Below are 20,067 nucleotides of genomic sequence, written 5' to 3' on the forward strand. Positions count from 1 at the left end.
GACCTCCCGGGACCTCGCTGTTCCCAAGCGACAAAAGGTTTTGTCCACAGGGCAAGAAGACTTTGCTCGGTGGACACAAAATGACCCAGGCGTGCACGGTATGGGCCTGCTTCAGCGGCCAATAGAAAGCAGCAACGTCAACAGGAGATGCCATTATGGCTTCATATTAGTGACCCTGACGGTTCTGTTTTTAGTTTTTTTAAGAAAAACTAAAAAAAAAATAAAAATGAAATTCCTTTTCTCTGGAAACTGAGAGGTTTGGAGGTGGTTTAGCTGTGAGGTACCCCTGGCTCAGGTAAGCTGGTAAGCTAAGGGAATTGCTGCTGCTACAGTGTATGCAAAACTAGACTCCCCTGGCGTTCAACTCTGTCTGATAGTGTCATAGCATGAGGTTTTACATCCATTATTTGAAATACCATTAAAAAAAACTAATGATAATGATATACATTGTCAATTGTATTATACTTTATTTTTCATGGAAACAAATCATTTCCACACCCAATGATTTCCTCGCTTGATCTGGTTGGGTCTCCCAGCCAGGGCATCCAAGCACTGGTCTTTGTCCTGAAGCCTGACAGTTTCTAAGCGATGATATATATATATATATTTTTATCTCCCTGCCTCTCTGGGACGTAAATAACATATTATAGAAGTATTTCCAGGGAAATATCAGGACATGTTGCTGCAATCAATACCTTTACTGCCAGGTGTCTGCCTTTCTAACAGGGTATTTACAATATTTATTTAGGAATATTTAAGAATATAAATAATCTCACTGTTGCTTCATATAATTACATTTGTCATGCACTTCTTCACAGTTCGGAAGTTGTTCAAGTACTTTTAAAAATCATTTGTACATGTTTGTTCTTACAATGGAGCTGTACATGGTACCACAGAGTACCATGACACTTTTGACCACTGTAAAATTTTGTTATCCATTTACGAGGGAGTGGCTCTGTTCACACACCCTAGTGAACAACCAAAAAAAAACTTGACATATCCAAATGTAACCATTGCAAAACTCTCCTCCCCGGAGCTATGACGCGGGCTGCTTCTAGTAACAGTGGGACACAGACAGGCCAGCTCTGCTGCAATGTGCTTTCCAGCATTCCCAACACTGAGTGAGTCAGAGCCACTCCTTCAGAGCGGGGCCACGTGGTTCCGGCCCCATACTACTAAGGAGCATCCCGGTTCCCCTCACTGTATATAAAAGTCCCCAGTGAGCCTATGTCTGTACACTCCGCTGCCTAGAGTTTGCCCTCCGCTTTGTTCAAGCACCCGGCAGTGACGGAACTGGTGACCAGCGCCTGAAGTTCAGAGTCCAGACATTAGCCAGCCATGCCCGCCTCTTCCTTCCAGGCTCTGCTCGCCGCCAGCCTCCTTGTGCAACTGCTAGGGAGCCCCGTGCAAGGTAAGTTCGACGGGGGAGAGGTCGGTTGAAGCGACGTATGACTTGCAGCTCTTCATCCATTGGAAGGAATATGTCCAGTTCAAGGAGGAACTAGAGGGATGGGAGCCTATTTCTCGACGATTGAGCCCAAAAAGCCACAACAGCAAGAACTTTTGCTAAGTTTGGAAACTGGCATTTACTGTATCCCAATTGATCTGTCCATCTATTGTCATGTTTATCTAGAGCAAGCCATGATCCCCAAAGGGTTTGCTTAATATATAGTTATATATAAAGCAAGTTGTAATATAAATTGCATTAACATATTTACAGTACGTGATGGCTGGTAGGGTATTATTTGTTATTTTAAGGTATTTAAAAATATATATTAATCACTATGAATTCCAGCCAAAATGTCACCCAAAACAAATTATGTTATTATCCAGAAGCTGAGCTGTGAATGTATGAAAGTGCTGGAACACGCACATTCCTATGCTGGCATGTTTGTACTGGACACGGAAGGGGGATGGGTTAGTTAGAAGACAAAATTGCAGTCCAACTTTATACAAATTAATAATTTAAGTTTTGGAGACATAGAATCATTAGATAAAGCAGGAATTTTGGTGTATGAGGCCAAATTCTTTCAATGAATAGACAACATCATTTTACCATGAAATGAAATAAGTAATACACACCACATCTGTGATCTTAAAACAATACAGCTTGTTTTCATGTTCCAGTTAATTGTGTGGGATCTGCTGTCATACTCACTTGAACAATTTAACAGCAAGTACACATTTTTAAAAAAAAATATTTCGATTCAAAGTAATTAAAGATTGTGTGAAAAGACTAAACATACTCTAGTATTTCAATTCTTTTTATATTCGAAATTTATTTTCTAATAAAATAATGGATTGTAATTTTCTGTATATGGGCTTATTTAATGATGATTTTTAATTCTGATTTTAAAACATTTTCACCACAGAGAACGTGCATTTTTATGCAATACATTGTAGGCCGCTCTGACAGACATGGGTTCAATACTTTAATTTGTCACATAAGCCCATCAACTTTTTGATTGGTGACTATTGACTTAATCTCTCAACGTGCTAACAAAATGGCAATAGCTGTATATATTCTTTCTCCACAACCTCTAAAAAGCTGTGATTTCATTTTAGATAACACTGCTATTTGCCTTCTTCCACCTGACGATGGTCCCTGTAGAGCTCTTATCTCACGGTATTACTATGATCGATACACACAAACTTGCCAAGAATTCTTCTATGGTGGCTGCAATGGAAATGCCAACAATTTCTTCTCTCTAGACGATTGTGAAAAATCCTGCTGGAAGATAAAAAGTAAGTTCTTCATAAGGTATAATTCAGGAGTTTTATGCTTCAGCTGTATTATGTTATAGATAAACTCAATAGTTGTAAGCAATGATAAAGTACAATACAGGAGGGAAACATTTTCTGACGAGATAGGGATTCTAGAGAAAAGCATGTTGCCATGAATCAGTAAATCAGTAAAGTAGTGAGCACACCAGACAGTGTGCGCAAAAGAAAAATTCACTTAAATGCACACCACTGAGATATAAAATATAACTTTTATTGCCATTACTTAAAACATATATTACCGATTATGGGTGTAACAGTAATAAAATAAAATATGTGAGACGAGCTGCCTGTATCCCTTACTAAATAAATAAACACTCAGACACAGTGTACTACTTGTCAGGTGGTAGGGGATAAGAGGCAGATGCAGATTCATTTAAGTGAATTTTTCTTTTTAAGTGAATTTTTCTTTTGCGCACACTCTCTGGTATGCTCACTACTTTACTGATTCACTTTCAGTTCACAGTTTGCACCTACTTAAAAATTATCGATTACTTTCTCAAGTTAATTAGTATGGTTTATAGTTGATCACTCCCTATCCCACCTCTTTTTGGTCATGAATCAGTAAGCAGCGTATAATGGATAAACCTCATCTAAGAATATATGGGGAGTAAATACAGTAACAAAAAAAAATACTGCTTGGGAGAGGCAAAAGGAAACCCTTATGAAGTAGCACATACAAGTAGTTTACTAAGGCATGGAATATGGGCGACTGAAGAGGTTCAGATCTCCCAATATGCTAAAAAACATGGTCAGAATATTCTCTAGTAGATAGTTATAGTATCTTAGAAGTATCAGTAGAAGAAATTCAAGCAGGATAATATTTGACATGATCAGTATACAGATGCAGCGGCCGTTATCCGTACATTTCACGATTTGTATTCCTGTGCATACCCAGGTCGTGCCGCATGATTTCTTCAAACTTTCCCGTGGTAAGACGCGTGTTCACAAGTGTTTTTTTCAGGTGAAGTTGTCTTCAAATCTAACAATCTAAGTAATTTAAAAAAAAATCTTTTTATTTAATAAGTTTTCATATAGATACATATTATAACGTAATATATAATTATAAAATATATTTAAACAAAAATTATTGCACAGAATATATAATACATAAAAACTATCATTACATATAGTAGTGAATGTATAATCTTCGATATAAAACACTCGATTAATACCTCTTTTCTTTTTTTAAATTTTTTATAATAGGTAGAAGAGGATAGATTGAGAGAAGAGATAGAGGAAAAGAAAGAATGAGTGGGGGAGTAGGAGAGGGGGGTATAAAGAATTGAGGGGGAATATGGTATGTGGCTGGTCTAAATGGGTGTAAAAGAATTTAATGTAACTTTAATTGTAAAAACATTTCAAAATACTCAATACATTTTTTCTCTGTTTATTTTTCTTATTTATTTAAAATCTAAGTAATTTGAATATTAACGTTACGAGTTCATACTGTATACTGTACATGGGAAAGAAGTCATTTCTGAGGCTCCTTAGCCATACACAAATCCTCTAACTGGAGAAGATTACGGGTGTGATTGGCGGCATTCACGGCAGCGTTCACGCAAGAATAACGAGTGAATGCAGCGTAAAATACAGCAGCGTTCACGAAAACGGCTCCGTGAAATGTTCGGATAACGGCCGCTGCTTTCTATATCTAAAAGCACAAAACACTAGTAATAGAGACATCCATTAAATCATAGCTGAAAATGTGTTACAAAGTGGCAGACTCCCTCTATGCGAGATATGTTTGGATGTGAGTGGTTGTTTCACTACTGCACAGACTTCCAAAATAATACTACATACTCTTTTCTACTGGAGTGTGGTCAGATCCCTTTTTTCCTCCGAAAACGAACTGTATTGTATGTATGTATTTATTTATATAGCGTCATTAATGTATATAGCGCTTCACAGTAGTAATACATGTGTGTAATCAAATAAATAACAGATAATATAAATAACAGATCATGGGAATAAGTGCTTTAGACATAAAAGTAACATTAAGGAAGAGGAGTCCCTGCCCCGAGGAGCTTACAGTCTAATTGGTAGGTAGGGAGAACGTACAGAGACAGTAGGAGGGAGTTCTGGTAAGTGCGTCTGCAGGGGGCCAAGCTTAATGTATCATGTGTTCAGAATATCCACAGTGCTATTCATATGCTTCTTTAAGCAAGTGTGGCTTAAGGTGGGTCTTAAAGGTGGAGAGAGAGGGTGCTAGTCGGGTACCGAGGGGAAGGGCATTCCAGTGAAAAAGGTTTAAGGCGGGAGAGGGCTTTAGATACAAAGGGGGTAGAAAGAAGACATCCTTGAGAAGAACGCAAGAGTCTGGATGGTGCATAACGAGAAATTAGAGCAGAGATGTAAGGAGGGGCAGAAGAGTGTAAAGCTTTAAAAGTGAGGAGAAGAATGGAGTGGGAGATGCGGGATTTGATCGGAAGCCAGGAGAGGGATTTCATGAGGGGAGATGCTGAGACAGATCTAGGAAAGAGTAGAGTGATTCTGGCAGCAGCGTTTAGGATAGTTTGTAGGAGAGACAGGTGAGAGGCAGGAAGGCTGGACAGCAGGAGGTTACAGTAATCAAGACAGGAGAGAATGAGGGCCTGAGTCAGAGTTTTAGGAGTCGAGCAACAGAGGAAAGGGCATATCTTTGTTATATTGCGGAGAAAAAAGCGACAAGTTTTAGAAATGTTTTGAATGTGAAGGGCGAATGTGAGAGAGGAGTCGAGTGTGACCCCTAGGCAGCGTGTTTGGGCTACTGGGTGAATGATCGTAGTTCCAACAGTAATGTGGAAGGAGGTAGTAGGGCCAGGTTTTGGAGGAAGTATGAGGAGCTCTGTTTTAGCCATGTTGAGTTTAAGGCGGCGGAGGGCCATCCAGGATGATATAGCAGAGAGACATTCAGAAACTTTGGTTTGTACAGCAGGTGTAAGTTCGGGTGTTGAAAAGTATATTTGTGTGTCGTCAGCATAGAGGTGATAATTAAACCCAAAAGATGTTATTAGGTAACCTAGAGAGAGTGTGTACATAGAAAAGAGAAGAGGTCCCAGGACAGAGCCCTGGGGTACCCCCACAGGTGTTAGCAGAAGAGACACTGAAAGTACGATGGGAGAGGTAGGATGAGATCCAGGATAGAGCTTTGTTCCGAATACCAAGAGTATGGAGAATGTGAAGGAGAAGAGGGTGGTCCACGGTGTCAAATGCTGCAGAATGGTCGAGTAATATGAGTGTAATGACCTCTGTCTTTGGCAGCATGGAGGAACTGCATTAGGAAAGGTGAGATATTGACATTGTGTACACATGCAGTGTTAAAATACCTGATTGTAGCATGCTTTAATATTGACCTATTTGTGTTAATCTTAGAAGTTCCAAAAATCTGCAGAATGGAAGCTGAAGAAGGGCCATGCCGAGGTTATTTCAAACGCTACTTTTACAACCTAAAGACAAAGACGTGTGAGCAGTTTGTTTATGGTGGATGCTATGGAAATGACAATAACTTCAACGACGAAGCTTCTTGTTTGGACTACTGCACACCTAAGAGAAGTACGTGATTTTATACGAACAGTGATTTAAAGTATTCAAAATCAAAGTGCTAAATATCTGGGTAGTTATATCAAATATGATAAATACCAACCAAATAAAATGATACATTGATTTTAATAAATAACAAACAAATTAAACAATAAAACAAATTACCATAACATTTCTCAGTTGGCAATTTGTTGCAATTCTCCTGATATTAGAAGAGCTAAGAACATGTTCAATCTATAGAGGTTTTTTTTATTTTATAAATCACTTTGCACTCAAATTTCCTTTAGGAAAAATGTATTGTGCCTCATGCTAAGAATAAAATGCAACATTTCAGTTGGATTAACCTATAACAAGTTTTAGATTCCTGAAAAAAACGTCACATGTATCCTGAGAAGTATTTGCATTTGCACTTTATGTAATAGTAACGGTTTCGTTTTTTGCATTTTTAGATGCTCTCTCTTTCTGCTATAGCCCAAAGGATGAGGGGTCATGCTCTGCTTCTGTTACCCGATATTATTTCAATATTGGTAGCAAAACCTGTGAAGAGTTTACATACACTGGGTGTGGTGGAAATTCGAACAACTTTGTCAGAATTGAAGACTGCAATAGTGTATGCAAGAAAGGTATTTGCTTTGAAATGCAACATTTTGTTGACATTATTTTAAATATCTTCTATTACTAAAAGGGCATATAGCAATAAAAAAACAAATTATTATAAATTGAGTAAAGTGTCACTTACACATATTTTATTACACCTTTTGTTACAGCTATATTTTGTAAGTATATTTTTAGTTATATATTTTTTTAAAGCCATACATTATAAGACCTATCCAGGGGAAACTGTTATAGGCAAATTGCAACTCTTCCCAGCTTCTTTAATGTTTATCTGTCATGATCCTATTTCACCATAATGTAGCTTGATCTAGAGCCTTTGTCATGTTTTCTTATTTTGGGTTCAATCAGCTAAGATGATAAAAATGCAGGTAATTTGCAAAGTAATGAAATCACAATAACAGATGTAGTTACTCCTGCAATATGCAGTCATTTTTTCAAGCACACAGCCTATCAGATTACAATGATTTTCTTAACCCCAGCAGTAAAAGGGTTCAAGTACAAAAATCACACCCCCTTACAGTATTACCACATCTCTGAGTTGATATACTGTGCAGACAATGTTACAGGTCTTCTTTGACAGCTTCCAGATTGCCCCTTGTGCAAATAAACTGCACTTTGAATGTATCCCGAGGCAATAATGTCTACCGCCTATTAGTGATCTTCTTTCTAAAGTGCAGTGAAGTAGATATTTAACTGTAAGATAATAATGTGAAAGTAAATCCAGAACAAGACTAATATAATTGTTTTGTTAATATTATCAATTGATTACGTTTGTTTTTATAATCTCATTCATTATTGTTTTTTAGGGACTAAAAAGCCAAAGAACAGGAATCCAAACGTTTATCACTTTCGCAAGCTGAGGACACAATCCTGAGTAAAGAAGATGATAATAAAATGGGACTTTAACATCCTTCACATAATTACTATTCTGAATTTCTTTGTGCAGCTGATATACCGCAGAACATTTGTTTTTTTTTGTGTAGCACTTTCCTATCACCAAGAGTCACGGTGGAAATATCTTTACTAAAAGCACAACATTGTATTTTGGGAGGAAAAAAAGGCTTCCCCCCCAGCTAAATAATGAGTCTATTTTGTATTTAAATTGTTTTCTATTTTATACTCAAAATCTCTTGCCATTCTCATTTGGAAGCCGGTGCAATTTTTTTGTGTTTGTAACAAAACTGTAGGGTTTGTTTTTATTTGATCATGCAGCTGTCTCAAAATGAACAATGTGAATGGACATAGGTTCGATGGATACAGGCCTTTACTCAGTATGCTGCGGAGATGTCTTCTCTATGCTGTAGAAGTGTTAACCTCCATGCAAATGAATATAACCCATCGCTTCTCCTTCACATGGAAGCCAGTTTCACAGCATATTGGATAGCAGCCATAGGTCCTTATTCAATATACAGTACTGTGAATCCCTGTTCTAGAAAAAAAATTGGTTAAAAATCTTCTCCAGCGGTGTAAAGATGGCTTCATAGTATATTGAATAAAGGCACCAGTGTATTTTGCTAACTCTTAACTCAGATGAATTGTACACTGCCAATAGCGTTTTTTTGTCACGAACAACTGCTAAAAGGTGTTAAGTGCATAATACTGTAGGTTTGGCTTACCATAATCTTGTGTAAAGTATATCCTCAAAATTACATTTCATCTATTTTCCAAATCAGATCACTTTAGCAGTATATAAATTGCTCATTACTGAAAATTGGTTTGTTCAGCTCAGAAAAGGCCATTTCGGCTAAAGTCATGATGACAATCTTTTTATTACAAAGCAAATTTGATGATAAAACTTATCTGAAAATGCTATTTGAGATGTAAATAATAGCATTTTTAGTCTAGTCTAAACAAGATCACATTACTTTTGTACCTGTGATCTGAAATTGGGATTTAAATAAAACTTGTTTTTTTTTTCTTTTTAATTTTGCAATTTTGTATTTTTAATGTGAAATTTTTTTTCGATATGAAAGTTTGACTTTTCATCACAATGTTATTGTTTTCAGGAATGTTCTTTGTAAAAACAGTTGTGGTTACACTTGCCATACTGTATGTTATAGCCAGACAGTAGGCTACTTTGTTACAGGTTTTCTGCAACACTTTTCTGTGGATCTACGAAAACAATCTTATGGGCACGTGCATTGTGTTGGTACAGGTGGTCGCAACCATTATATGCTATTCAAGTAAATTGATGCATGCGCCCCCATGGGTTTTGTTCAACTCAGTCTGTACATTGTTTGTACCTCTAATAACAGAGAGTAATACTGTACATTGCAGGCACCTATGTAATCAGTGGGGTTAAACTATTACTACTAATGTACCTGGTTATTAAAACATGTAAATGGTTTCATTTTATACATATATATTTTTTTATTTTCCTTTTATAGGAAGTACGGTATGGTGGAAGTTATAGCACCCCGGTTTGTGCACCTTTGACATTGTTGCATTAAAATGTTAACATTTTTTTATACTGAAAATAAAGGAATATTTGTTTTGTGATAAGAGTTGCTCCTTTGATGACAAAGCCTTATTTCTCAAGGGTGCGTTGTTATTGTTATCCTAATGGCAATCAGCGTTGCTTGCTTTTATTTTAGTTTCCCCCCCGCCCCTCTTACATGAATTAGGGGGTTTAAAACATATGAGCAACATATGTGTTATTGAAATTAAATGAAAGGTGACCACTTGAAATGGGGATGAATGGAATAGTTGTACCATGCATGTTCAAGTAAATAAAAACATTTATTTAAGCACAAGGAGATGCTCTAGGGCAGTTGTTCTCAGCCTTTTTTGAGCAGGGGCGCCCCTGAATGATTTTTAAGATTGCAGGTCACCTGTGCTCTTCAGACCTTACACAGACCCTCCTCGCTTACACGCATACACACTCACCTTTTCACAAGCACACACACACAACACACTCACCCACAACTCTTCTTACACACTCCACATTCATCCTCACACATCACACTCAACATTTTAGTCAACATACGCTCCACATTTACCCCCCCCCCTCACACAGCACACTTTTTTTCCTAATCATAAACACCACATTCTATTGCTTACACCACACATTAGGGAGAAGGGGCAGCTCAGTGAGTAAAGACACTGGGGGTTATTCACTAAACAGTGATAAGTGCTTTTAAGTGAGATTAAAAGCCATTATAGCGTGATATTGCCTGCTGTGAGATTCACAAAGCAGTGATAAGTGCATTTAAGTGAGATAAATGCCTTTATAGCGTGATACTAACTGCAATGAGATTCACAAAGCAGTGATAAATGCATTTAAGTGGGATAAAAAGCCATTATAGCATGACTCTGCACTTTTATCACTGCTTTGTGAATGTCACAACCGGCAGTATCACGCTATAAAGGCATGTATCTCACTTAAAAGCACTTATCACTGCTTTGTGCATAGCACCCAGAAAACCCACTTATCACTGCTTAGTGCATAACCCCCACTGACTGGCACTTTGAAGCAGGGGAACCTGGTTCAATTGCCAGTGTTGGCTCCTTGTGAACTTGGGCAAGTCAACTTATCTCCTTGTGCCTCACCAAAAACAGATTGTAAGCTCCACAGGGCAGGGACCTGTGCTTGCAAAATGTCTCTGTAAAGCGCTACGTAAAAAACTAGCAGCTCTATACAAGAACATGCTAAAAAAAAAAAAATACCCCCACTCCACAAAAAGCAGTAGCCCCTTCCCATACAAAGCCATCACTCCCCTACACACAAAGCTATCACACTGTCCTCACCACACAAGACCCTCCTTCCCTCTTTCCTTCCCACACACCCCAACATGTCATATGCTCAGCAGGTGAATCTGGAGATGAAGAGGCTTCTCTCTCGTCTGTTCTGGGCTGAGAGAGGAAAAGTGGATTGCAGGCTCTTTGTTTCCAAGCAGTGTGGGAGGTGCCCACTTAGCTGAGTTTTCTCCACTGGTGCCGCGGCACGTCCCGTTTCCCCGTGAATGGGGAATGTTTGGTTTACAATCTACAGTATGAAAACAAGCCTGGATGTGTAAAAGTTTTTGCTGCACCACATCACGTTTTATAAAATGTAATTGTTGCACTACAGCACTATAGTTATACAATTAGGAGGCGATTAAGAAAACGCAGTACCCAGAAAGCTAACATACAAGGGTCAAAGTGGTTAATTTACAAAGCCTTGTTCAAAAAGTATTCATTTAGATACAGTACTCAGAAGGCACTTGTGTCAGTGACTAACACATCCAACTGCAACAATAAAAATATGTCTTACTGAATTTGTGGTGTGCACTGCAATAAGTACTTACTAGGACATACACTTAGGCTTAGACCCTAGCAGTGGCCATATAAAACGTAAGTTGGGGGAAGGGGGGTAGGAAGAAACCACACACTAAACAAAATTGTAAGGGGACCTAACTATTTCAATTTCAGGTCAAGATAACTCTCTAAACTACCTGTCCAATATTAGCTGCACCCCCACAATTGTTGCTGTAGATCGAGTTGTATAAGTCACAGGAAAACAAACACATCAGAGAATTGTGTTTCACAAAAGGACTCCCAATCCCAGTACCAAAAATCTGAGAGATGTTCTTAAAGAGTTCTTCTGTGACGTAAGTTTTATACAGCCCCACAGCACAACGTTTTGGTCAGTAACACTGTCAGGCAGCACTCAAGCGTTTCAAGTTTAAAAGCTAATAAGTATAATGTCTGAATGCAATTTTGGAGCACACTAGAGGCCTACATTTAATAAAATATGAGGTGAGAGAATTCACGTTTATCCTCCAGTGCCTTGGAACTCTCTCCTGCATCTCACTATGCCCTCCCTATTTCTTTTTCTGTTTACTGTTTCCTCACTCCTTTGTGACCATTTCTGTTCTCTACAACATCTCCACTCCCCACTGCACCATTATTTATATACCTCTCTCCCAACAACTTCTTTACCCCTCAATAAAAAACAGACACAAATCCTCTATTCACACCCTCTATCTACTCCTTCCTGCTGCTGGGGATCTTCCCTAAACCTGAAGCCAGACATACACACCTGATCTCACTCATGCTTCCCTGCCACCTCTTCCCCTGTAAATGGTGTTAACCTTTTCATTTAACACTGACTTTCCTTAAATTTTACCCCACAAATCAAGCATCCAAATAGCCTGCCCTCATGGCTAATGTCACACACTCAGTCACTCCTACCACCCATTGTGACCAAGTACTGCCATCTACAGCACTTACTCCCTCACCCGCTGTCTCTGTAAGTTTCCCATTAAACCTCTTAGATTGTAAGCTCTTCGGGGCAGGGATTTCCTTTCCTATTATCTGATTTTGCTGCACTTATTGTATAATTATAATTCCGTGTACTGTATTCTTTTGAAGCGCTGAGTACACTTTTGGCACTATATAAATAAAGACATACAATACAATACAATACAATTCACGCTAATAGTAACCTCTCTTACCGCAACTACTTGTGGTGACCCCATAGGAACAATTGAACATGGAACGTTGCTCCAATTTTACTGGGTGCACCATCTTGCAATTTGTGGCGGTTACATTTTATAATAAGGAAGCAGAGTGAGAAATAGAATATAATGTAAGCAGTAAATACTTAGGTCACCTTCCTCTTTATTAGTTATTAGTTGGATGCCAAAATGGGCTTTTTCTCTATATGCATTAACAGGTCAATTTTAAAATGATTAAGGTTATAATGTTTGTGGTTTTTAATAACATTCATATTGATATCTTATCCTTTGAATATAATTTGTGAAACACTCGATTTAAAACTGGGTAGGTAGTGTGTATGATTGTTTCTATCATTCTACACACTGAAATATATATTTGATAAATGCAGTATTCTGTTAATATTCATTCTGTCAGCATTTCCTTATGTTTAACAAGAGCACAGAAGATTGGTAGGACAGTGGGCCCGCAAAAAACTTTGAAAACTCACTGAGGTAGTGAAAAAATTAAAAAAAAGTTTATTAATTACATTCTAAAAAAAAAAACCCCACTAGGACAGAACAAAAAATCTCCCACGCGTTTCACGCCAAGTGGCGCTTTCTCAAGGATGCTTTTGTTTCCAACCATGTGCTTATGCTGAGAGTAATACTGCTACTGTAGATAGGATTTCTTAGGGTGACCATATTTGTCCCGGCAAAAAACGGGACAAATGTCATGCAAGAGCAGTTGACCGACTGCACATTCACGAACAGCGAGCACTGACTGTGCATGTGCGAAAAGCAACTGTCGACCGCGTGTGCATGATAAGTACTTGCCGGCTGCGTGTGCACAGGCGCGATTGGCACTTGCCGACTGCACATGTGCGATCAGTGTTTGCCGATTGCACACGTGCACAAGCAGCCGGCAAGTGCCGACCGCGCATACACTGCCTGGGACAGCACCCCAAAAAGTGGTCTAAAGCCGGGACTGTCCCAGCTAAACCGGGACATCTAGTCACCCTACATTTATAGCTACATTTATAGCATAAAACCAACTGGGCTTTATCACTGGCGGACATTTTTTTTTCTCAAGTCCAAGCAAGAATAATCAGGTGATCAAGTCTCATAACAAATACACCCATTTCAAATAATCTCCCAAGGGAGCATTTAATGTTCCTGCAGTATAAAATAAAGATTAGGATCTAAGGGTCTCAGATCTCAGAAGGTAGCTAATGTTTAAAGATTATGTTATCTCATTTTAACGTACCCATTTCCGTAATGCATATCCTCAAAGCTGCTTAACGCTACAGTGCTTTGTTCAGCCATTTTCCTTAAAAATAAGGGAATATTCAATTTGTACGGACGTTAGGCTTCTTCATATGCAAATCATTTGATAATGAGCACTTTACTTACCGACAGAGATCCTCAGATCTCCGTTTCTGTTAACGTTATGCTAATAATGCAAGGTATTTAGCGCTTGCTGAAAGATGCCCTTACTCCCTTCTAAACCCTGAGGAGCATTGTGTTAGTTCTACAAATAGCCTACAAGGGAAAAGGAAAGCTCTAAGTTGTACCCATATGAATGGACTGAGTGTAAGAATGAACCCTTTTGTGATGTGTTCCCTTCACCTTTTTGGTGTTCCCTTCATTATTATTTTTTGTTTATTATATAACAGATACTGTATATGGTGAAACATATGTATAAGAATAACAATAATAACATTTACTGTGAGCAATAACCATAAACCACATACAGGCAATAGCAATACTAATGGTTACAGCTATACCGCGCTGCGCAGGGCATTGTCCCACCACCGTGTATCCCCACACCGTGTCCACAGTACCAGAGGTGTCCTTTGGTCACTTCACCCAATAAGTGTCCCCAAAAGATGCCCACACTTCTATTATACCAGTGTTGGTGCACGTTTGGTGAATGGTATCTCACACCCGGGCGCGCTAACAACGAGAAGCAGGGGATCAGCCGATCCAACGATATCCTCCGCTGGATGGGATGTCTCCCTCTGGAGTGACTTCCACAATGATGCTCGCTCCCTCTCTGGCAGTCTGGTCACAGACTGCAGCAGCAATAGTTCAAATGAAACCACTGTGGCCCTAAACTGACTAATCACTAAAAGGGCAGGATCCCTAACTGGAGTGGCCTTCCCTAAAGCAGCCACAATCTAGGGTCAGTTGGGGCCTAACTGGGGTCTAGGGGATCTCTGGCCTAGTGCAGAGGGTCACAGACCCCGGCACCTATACAACCTCCCCTAGCTGTGCCCCAGCTCCAACTGACTGCAAGCCCTTAGAGCACCAACTGCAACAACTGCCTCAGCAGGGAATCCTAACACTCCATTGGCCAAGCCTAGTCACCTGACTCCACAGCAACCTCCCTTCTCCCAAGCTGCAGCGGAGGTAAAAGCCAAACCAGAGAACCCAGGCCACACATACTGTATAAATGGCTGAAACATAGCAACAAATTAATAAATATATTTTTTTTCTCAAAGGGATTAACTATTATATGTTGTTTAATGATGAAAGTGAATGTTAGATATGTTTATGTGACCTACTGTACTACTGTACATGTACTGTAATGTATGGTATAAAGTATGAGTTTACCAGAATGAACCTACATACTGTATGAGAAAAGGATTTTTAAGGAAAAAATTTAATATTTCCAAAATAATATTTAATTATACAATTCAAGCACTGCGTAAAAAGAAAATAGATAAAAACGGAACATATATAATATTCAACAAACATAACTATATATATTACAGGCAACAAGAAACATATTTAACAGATATTTACAAAGTATGTGAAAAGAAAGAAAAAACAGCGCACAACTCTCATAGTGAAGTATGTACAGGTAAACCCCGTTATAACGCGGTCCTCGGGGTCCACCCCGAGACCACCGCGTTAGTAACGGGGTCGCGCTAATTTTTAAAAAAAAATGGCCGCCGCGCGCCTGATCGGGAGGGAGGGAGTGAGGAGGGAAGGAAGTTAATTAAATAAATAAATAAATAAAAAGTTTTAAAAAAATGGCGGCGATTCATCCCTCCTCCCTCTCCCTCCCAGCCCCTTCCCTCTCCCTCCCAGCCCCCTCCCAGCCCCCTCCCTCTCCCTCCCAGCACCCTGGTTTTGCAGTGCGCGGCAACGTGTGTCTGTGTCTTCCCAGCCAGATCTGCTACTGCAGCGTGTGTCCTCCCAGCCAGAGCTGCTGCTGCTGCTGCTGCAAGAGGTGTGGTGTGTGTGTGTGTGTGGTGTGTGTGTGTGTGTGTGTGTGTGTGTGTGTGTGTGTGTGTGTGTGTGTGTGTGTGTGTGTGTGTGTGTGTGAAAAATGGGGGCTGCTGACATGTGAAAAACGGGGGCTGCTGACATATGAAAAACGGGCTGCTGACATGTGAAAAACGGGCTGGTGGGCTGCTGACATGTGAGGGGGGGGGGCTACTGACATGTGAGTGTATTGTGAGAGCTGTGTCCAGTGAGTGTGTGCAGTGAGTGTGTGCAGTGAGTGTGTGTGCAGTGAGTGTGTGTGCAGTGTGTGCAGTGTGTGCAGTGTGAGCAATGAGCAGTGTGTGTCAGTGTGAGCAGTGTGAGCAGTGTGTGTGCAGTGTGCAGTGTGTGCAGTGTGAGCGTGTGCAGTGTGAGCAACGAGCAGTGTGTGTGCAGTGTGCAGTGTGTGTCAGTGTGAGCAATGAGCAGTGTGTGTGCAGTGTGCAGTGTGTGTCAGTGTGAACAGTGTGTGTGCAGTGTGCAGTGTGCAGTGTGTGCAGTGTGAGCAATGAGCAGTGTGTGTGCAGTGTGCAGTGTGTGCAGTGTGAGCAATGAGCAGTGTGTGTGCAGTGTGCAGTGTGTGCAGTGTGAGCAATGAGCAGTGTGTGTGCAGTGTGAGCAATGAGCAGTGTGTGTGCAGTGTGTGCAGTGTGTGCAGTGTGAGCAATGAGCAGTGTGTGTGCAGTGTGTGCAGTGTGAGCAATGAGCAGTGTGTGTGCAGTGTGAGCAATGAGCAGTGTGTGTGCAATGTGCAATGAGCAGTGTGTGTGCAATGTGCAATGTGCAGTGTGAGCAATGAGCAGTGTGTGTGCAGTGAGCAGTGTGTGCAGTGAGAGTGTGTGCAGTGTGTGCAGTGTGTGCAGTGTGTGCAGTGTGCAAAATAAAAAAAGGCGCAATATAACGGGGTTTACCTGTATATATTAAAAGTGCCAATCATGGAACAGATAGGTAATGTGCGTACATCAAGGTAGTCAGTTTAAAGCATATCATGTAACTTTAGACATGGGTTTACTGCACTGGAACAGATGAATGAGACAGGCACCACTGGATCTCCATCCCAATTCATTTAAACCACCATCCGACACTGCGAGGCGACCAGCACCGCACAGAGGAGCGTTGTAGTCACGTCACGGTTCGTCTCGGGAGAGACCTCCTGTCTCAGTATTCAGGGGGCAGTTTCACTCTTGCTCTGATAATCTGATCATTTTGTGAAAAAAGCCTCCAACTCGCATTTTTTGCCCACAACCGCTATTCTCGTAGCTCCGTTATGCAAACCGCTGCTAAAAACACACATTTTATTAACACCCGCTAAAGAGTGGAGAGATTGGTATTGTGAGTTACATCTACAACCTGAAATATGGGTTTGTCTGAGAGAGTAAATCCCATAAGTCAGACTGGGGATGGAGTCAGCACTACCTCAGGTCATTCTGTTTCTAAAGCAAGTACAAACCGTGCGGATTGGCTGTTAAACCGTGCGGTTCATCACTTTTTTTTAGAGGCGGTTTAGAAGTAGCAGTTTACGATAGAGATTACCGTTTTTTTCGCACATTTCATTCCGCTCCTTCTGTACATGTCAAAACATGGCAAAGACAACTTCGGAGCTACCAGAATACGCCCCTATACATCTGGGGTGTAATCCTTCCTACACTTTAAATTATTAAACTTGTCTACTAGTGACTACTTATGTAAACTCTTCTATCTCCTGTTGTTTATACAAGTATATGGCCTCCTGTTGGTATCTGCTTATGTGTTTACTGTCTGTAGTTTTGGATTTTTGCCCCCAGCTTGCTTTTGATCTCTGCGTGGACTTTCCAATCGTGTTTACTCTCTCGTCTCTACTTCAACTCAGCTCCCTTGGTACAGTTGCTTTTCCAGTTTAATGATCATGATTACTATAGCAACTCTGCTTCTAATTGTACTGTTTTTCAATAATATTATTGACTGGCGGGACCAGGAGGTTGCCAGCATTATTGCAATCCGTGGCGGGCTGCAGTGGGACATTGTCACGGTTGTGCTCGCCACAAACCAGGGTCGGACCGCGTGGCTGAGGTGGGGTTGTATAAGCACCGACCTTAGACCGCGCAGGCTGATCCGGATTGCGCAGTTCGTAGTCGTACATAGCAGGGTCGGGACTGGAGAAGGCAGCATCGTCAGTGGACGAGCCAGGGTCAGGATTGGAGACATCAGGGTAAACGTTATCCAAGCGGAGTTTTGGCAACAGGAATTCAACTAGGTCCCGCTTCAGCGTAATAGCTGCAGGGCGGGAGCGGGTTCTGCGCGTGCGGCAACCATGGCCCATGGTACTGGTCTCAGGAAGGGATAGGCAGACCGGAGTGGGCACACCGCCTGGCAGCACTGGTAAACCAGTGCTTCAGCGCAAGAGTCCAGAGCGAGCCTGTGCAAGGAGAGAGAGAGAGCTACAGACCTCAGGACTCGTAGACCGGCCTCTGCTAATGGAAGGGCAGCAGGCCTCAGGAAACAGGGAGCTGAAGTATACACTGGAGGTCCTCCGCTTCAGCACAGGAACCAGGAAACGGCCTCTGCAATGGAGAGAGAGCAGCAGGCCCCAGGAACCGGTAGACAGGCCTCTGCTATGGAAGGACAGCAGGCCTCAGGAAACAAGGAGCTGAAGTACACACTGGAGAGTCCTCCGCTTCAGCACAGGAACCAGGACACGGCCGCTGCAAATGAAGAGTGAGCAGCAGGCCCCAGGAACCAGTAGATAGGCCTCTGCTATGGAAGGACAGCAGGCCTCAGGAAACAGGGAGCTGAAGTCAACACTGGAGGTACTCCGCTTCAGCACAGGAGTCAGGAACAGGCCTCTGCGTGAAACTAGCAGCAGGCCTCAGGAACCAGTAGCTAGGCCTCTGCTATGGAAGCACAGCAGGCCTCAGGAAACAGGGAGCTGAAGTCAACACTGGAGAGTACTCCGCTTCAGCACAGGAGTCAGGAACAGGCCTCCGGGTGAAACTAGCAGCAGGCCTCAGGAACAAGGGGAGAGAACTAGAGAGGTTAGTATAACAGGAGACAAGCCTAAGGCTTGTGGCAGAACATGTGTGACATCCAGGAAGGATTATGCTCGACAGAGAAGCATTGTGGGAAGGCTGTATTTAATGGTCAGTGAACCAATAGCAGAAGGGGCGTGTGACAGTATTGCTTTAATGAGTGAATCCAGGCTGCAGTAAATATCAGGGGAAGTGTTCCAGGACTGCACAGGTCTGTAAGGCAAGGGAAGCAGTAAACTAAGGTGCGGATCCATTACAGACATACACAACGCATCTGCGGGAGATTATTTTGATTGATTCAATTATTTTGAATCATCCGTGCACAAGAAGGTGGTAGGTCTATTGCAATATTTCACCCGCAGCAGCTCATCAGCTGGAGCAATAATGTTGTCCACATCCGTACATTGCCGACCGTTTTAGGACATTGGGACACACCACATCCAACATCCTATATGTAGCCTACATCCTGCCATTATCTATAACACCTTGCGGTCAAAGCAGACGTTTATTAACTACACTGTAGTTTTGCGCCAACTTAATAAAACAGATGTAATTTTTCTCCCCTGATGTAGCCTTGTTTTATTGCTTATGCTTGGAATTCCTTTTCCCATTCCCTCCTATTTGTCCTAATTGCATTTTCAGTTCAAGTCACTTGTTATTTCCAAACTTGGATTTTATAATAGGATCGGCTGGTTAGCTTGCTTGCTGAGTGGGGATCAAAGACTCAGCATACTAGACATTCTTGACCAGGGCTTAATTCTGCAATATCACATGCTGTTATCTTCCCATGGTAAACTACTGTAACATGCTGACATTAGGGTTCATTTAAAGCTGCTTAAAAATTCTCAAATAAAAAAGGCTGACATAAACCTACTTGGCAAGGCTGTGCTGGGTGCAAGATAACTAACCTTATCAAAACATTGACTATTGGTACATGAGAATATTTATTTCACGGTTTCAGCATGTCTTAGAGGCATTAAAAACATTATAAGGGTTATTTATCACAGTCTCACAGCTTAGTTTTTGGTGCTTAACCAGTGAAAAAGTATCGTGTATCATTGGATTCAGTTTGGAAAACATTTTCTTGAAAACATGTTATATTCCAAGCTTGGTGGGGTCAGGAGGTTCTCTTAGTATTTAATGACTAACTTGTGTAACCATGCTCGTTAACTAGGAACGGTTTATATGCAGCCTTGGGACCATGTCATTATGAGTAAAGTGAATACAGTTATTTCTACTTCTCTTGTTATTCATATGATTCATTTTAATAATCTAACAACACCACAAAATATCAGTCATGCAATACAATTTGACTGTGTAGGGGGCCACAAAGTGCAGGAATAAGAGGACAAAATCATGTTTTATGAATTGGACAGTTTGCACCAACATTTATTTTATTTGTTTTGAGTCTATTTACCACGTAGTATTTTGCGCTTTCTAAATAACACTGCTAAGGG

At 40.9% G+C, this 20,067-nt stretch overlaps 1 protein-coding gene and 1 long non-coding RNA gene across 2 annotated transcripts; one reads left to right on the plus strand and one right to left on the minus strand.

The window, feature by feature from the left end:
- Positions 1 to 1,042: 1,042 nt before the first annotated feature.
- TFPI2 (tissue factor pathway inhibitor 2) lies at positions 1,043 to 9,420 on the plus strand. Its single transcript, XM_075587335.1, has 5 exons — positions 1,043 to 1,411; positions 2,566 to 2,745; positions 6,136 to 6,315; positions 6,753 to 6,926; positions 7,725 to 9,420. Exons 1-5 carry the CDS (start codon positions 1,339 to 1,341, stop codon positions 7,790 to 7,792), a joined length of 675 nt encoding a protein of 224 aa, XP_075443450.1. The 5' UTR covers positions 1,043 to 1,338; the 3' UTR covers positions 7,793 to 9,420.
- LOC142487656 (uncharacterized) lies at positions 3,567 to 14,603 on the minus strand. The gene is made up of 3 exons (XR_012799278.1): positions 14,243 to 14,603; positions 13,600 to 13,662; positions 3,567 to 3,771 (listed from the first exon to the last, which is right to left on the minus strand). It is a non-coding gene; the product is annotated as an uncharacterized LOC142487656 (long non-coding RNA).
- Between the last annotated feature and the right edge of the window lie 5,464 nt (positions 14,604 to 20,067).

The sequence above is a fragment of the Ascaphus truei genome, chromosome 2, assembly GCF_040206685.1.
Source record: "Ascaphus truei isolate aAscTru1 chromosome 2, aAscTru1.hap1, whole genome shotgun sequence".
In the NCBI taxonomy this organism is placed as follows: Eukaryota; Metazoa; Chordata; class Amphibia; order Anura; family Ascaphidae; genus Ascaphus; species Ascaphus truei.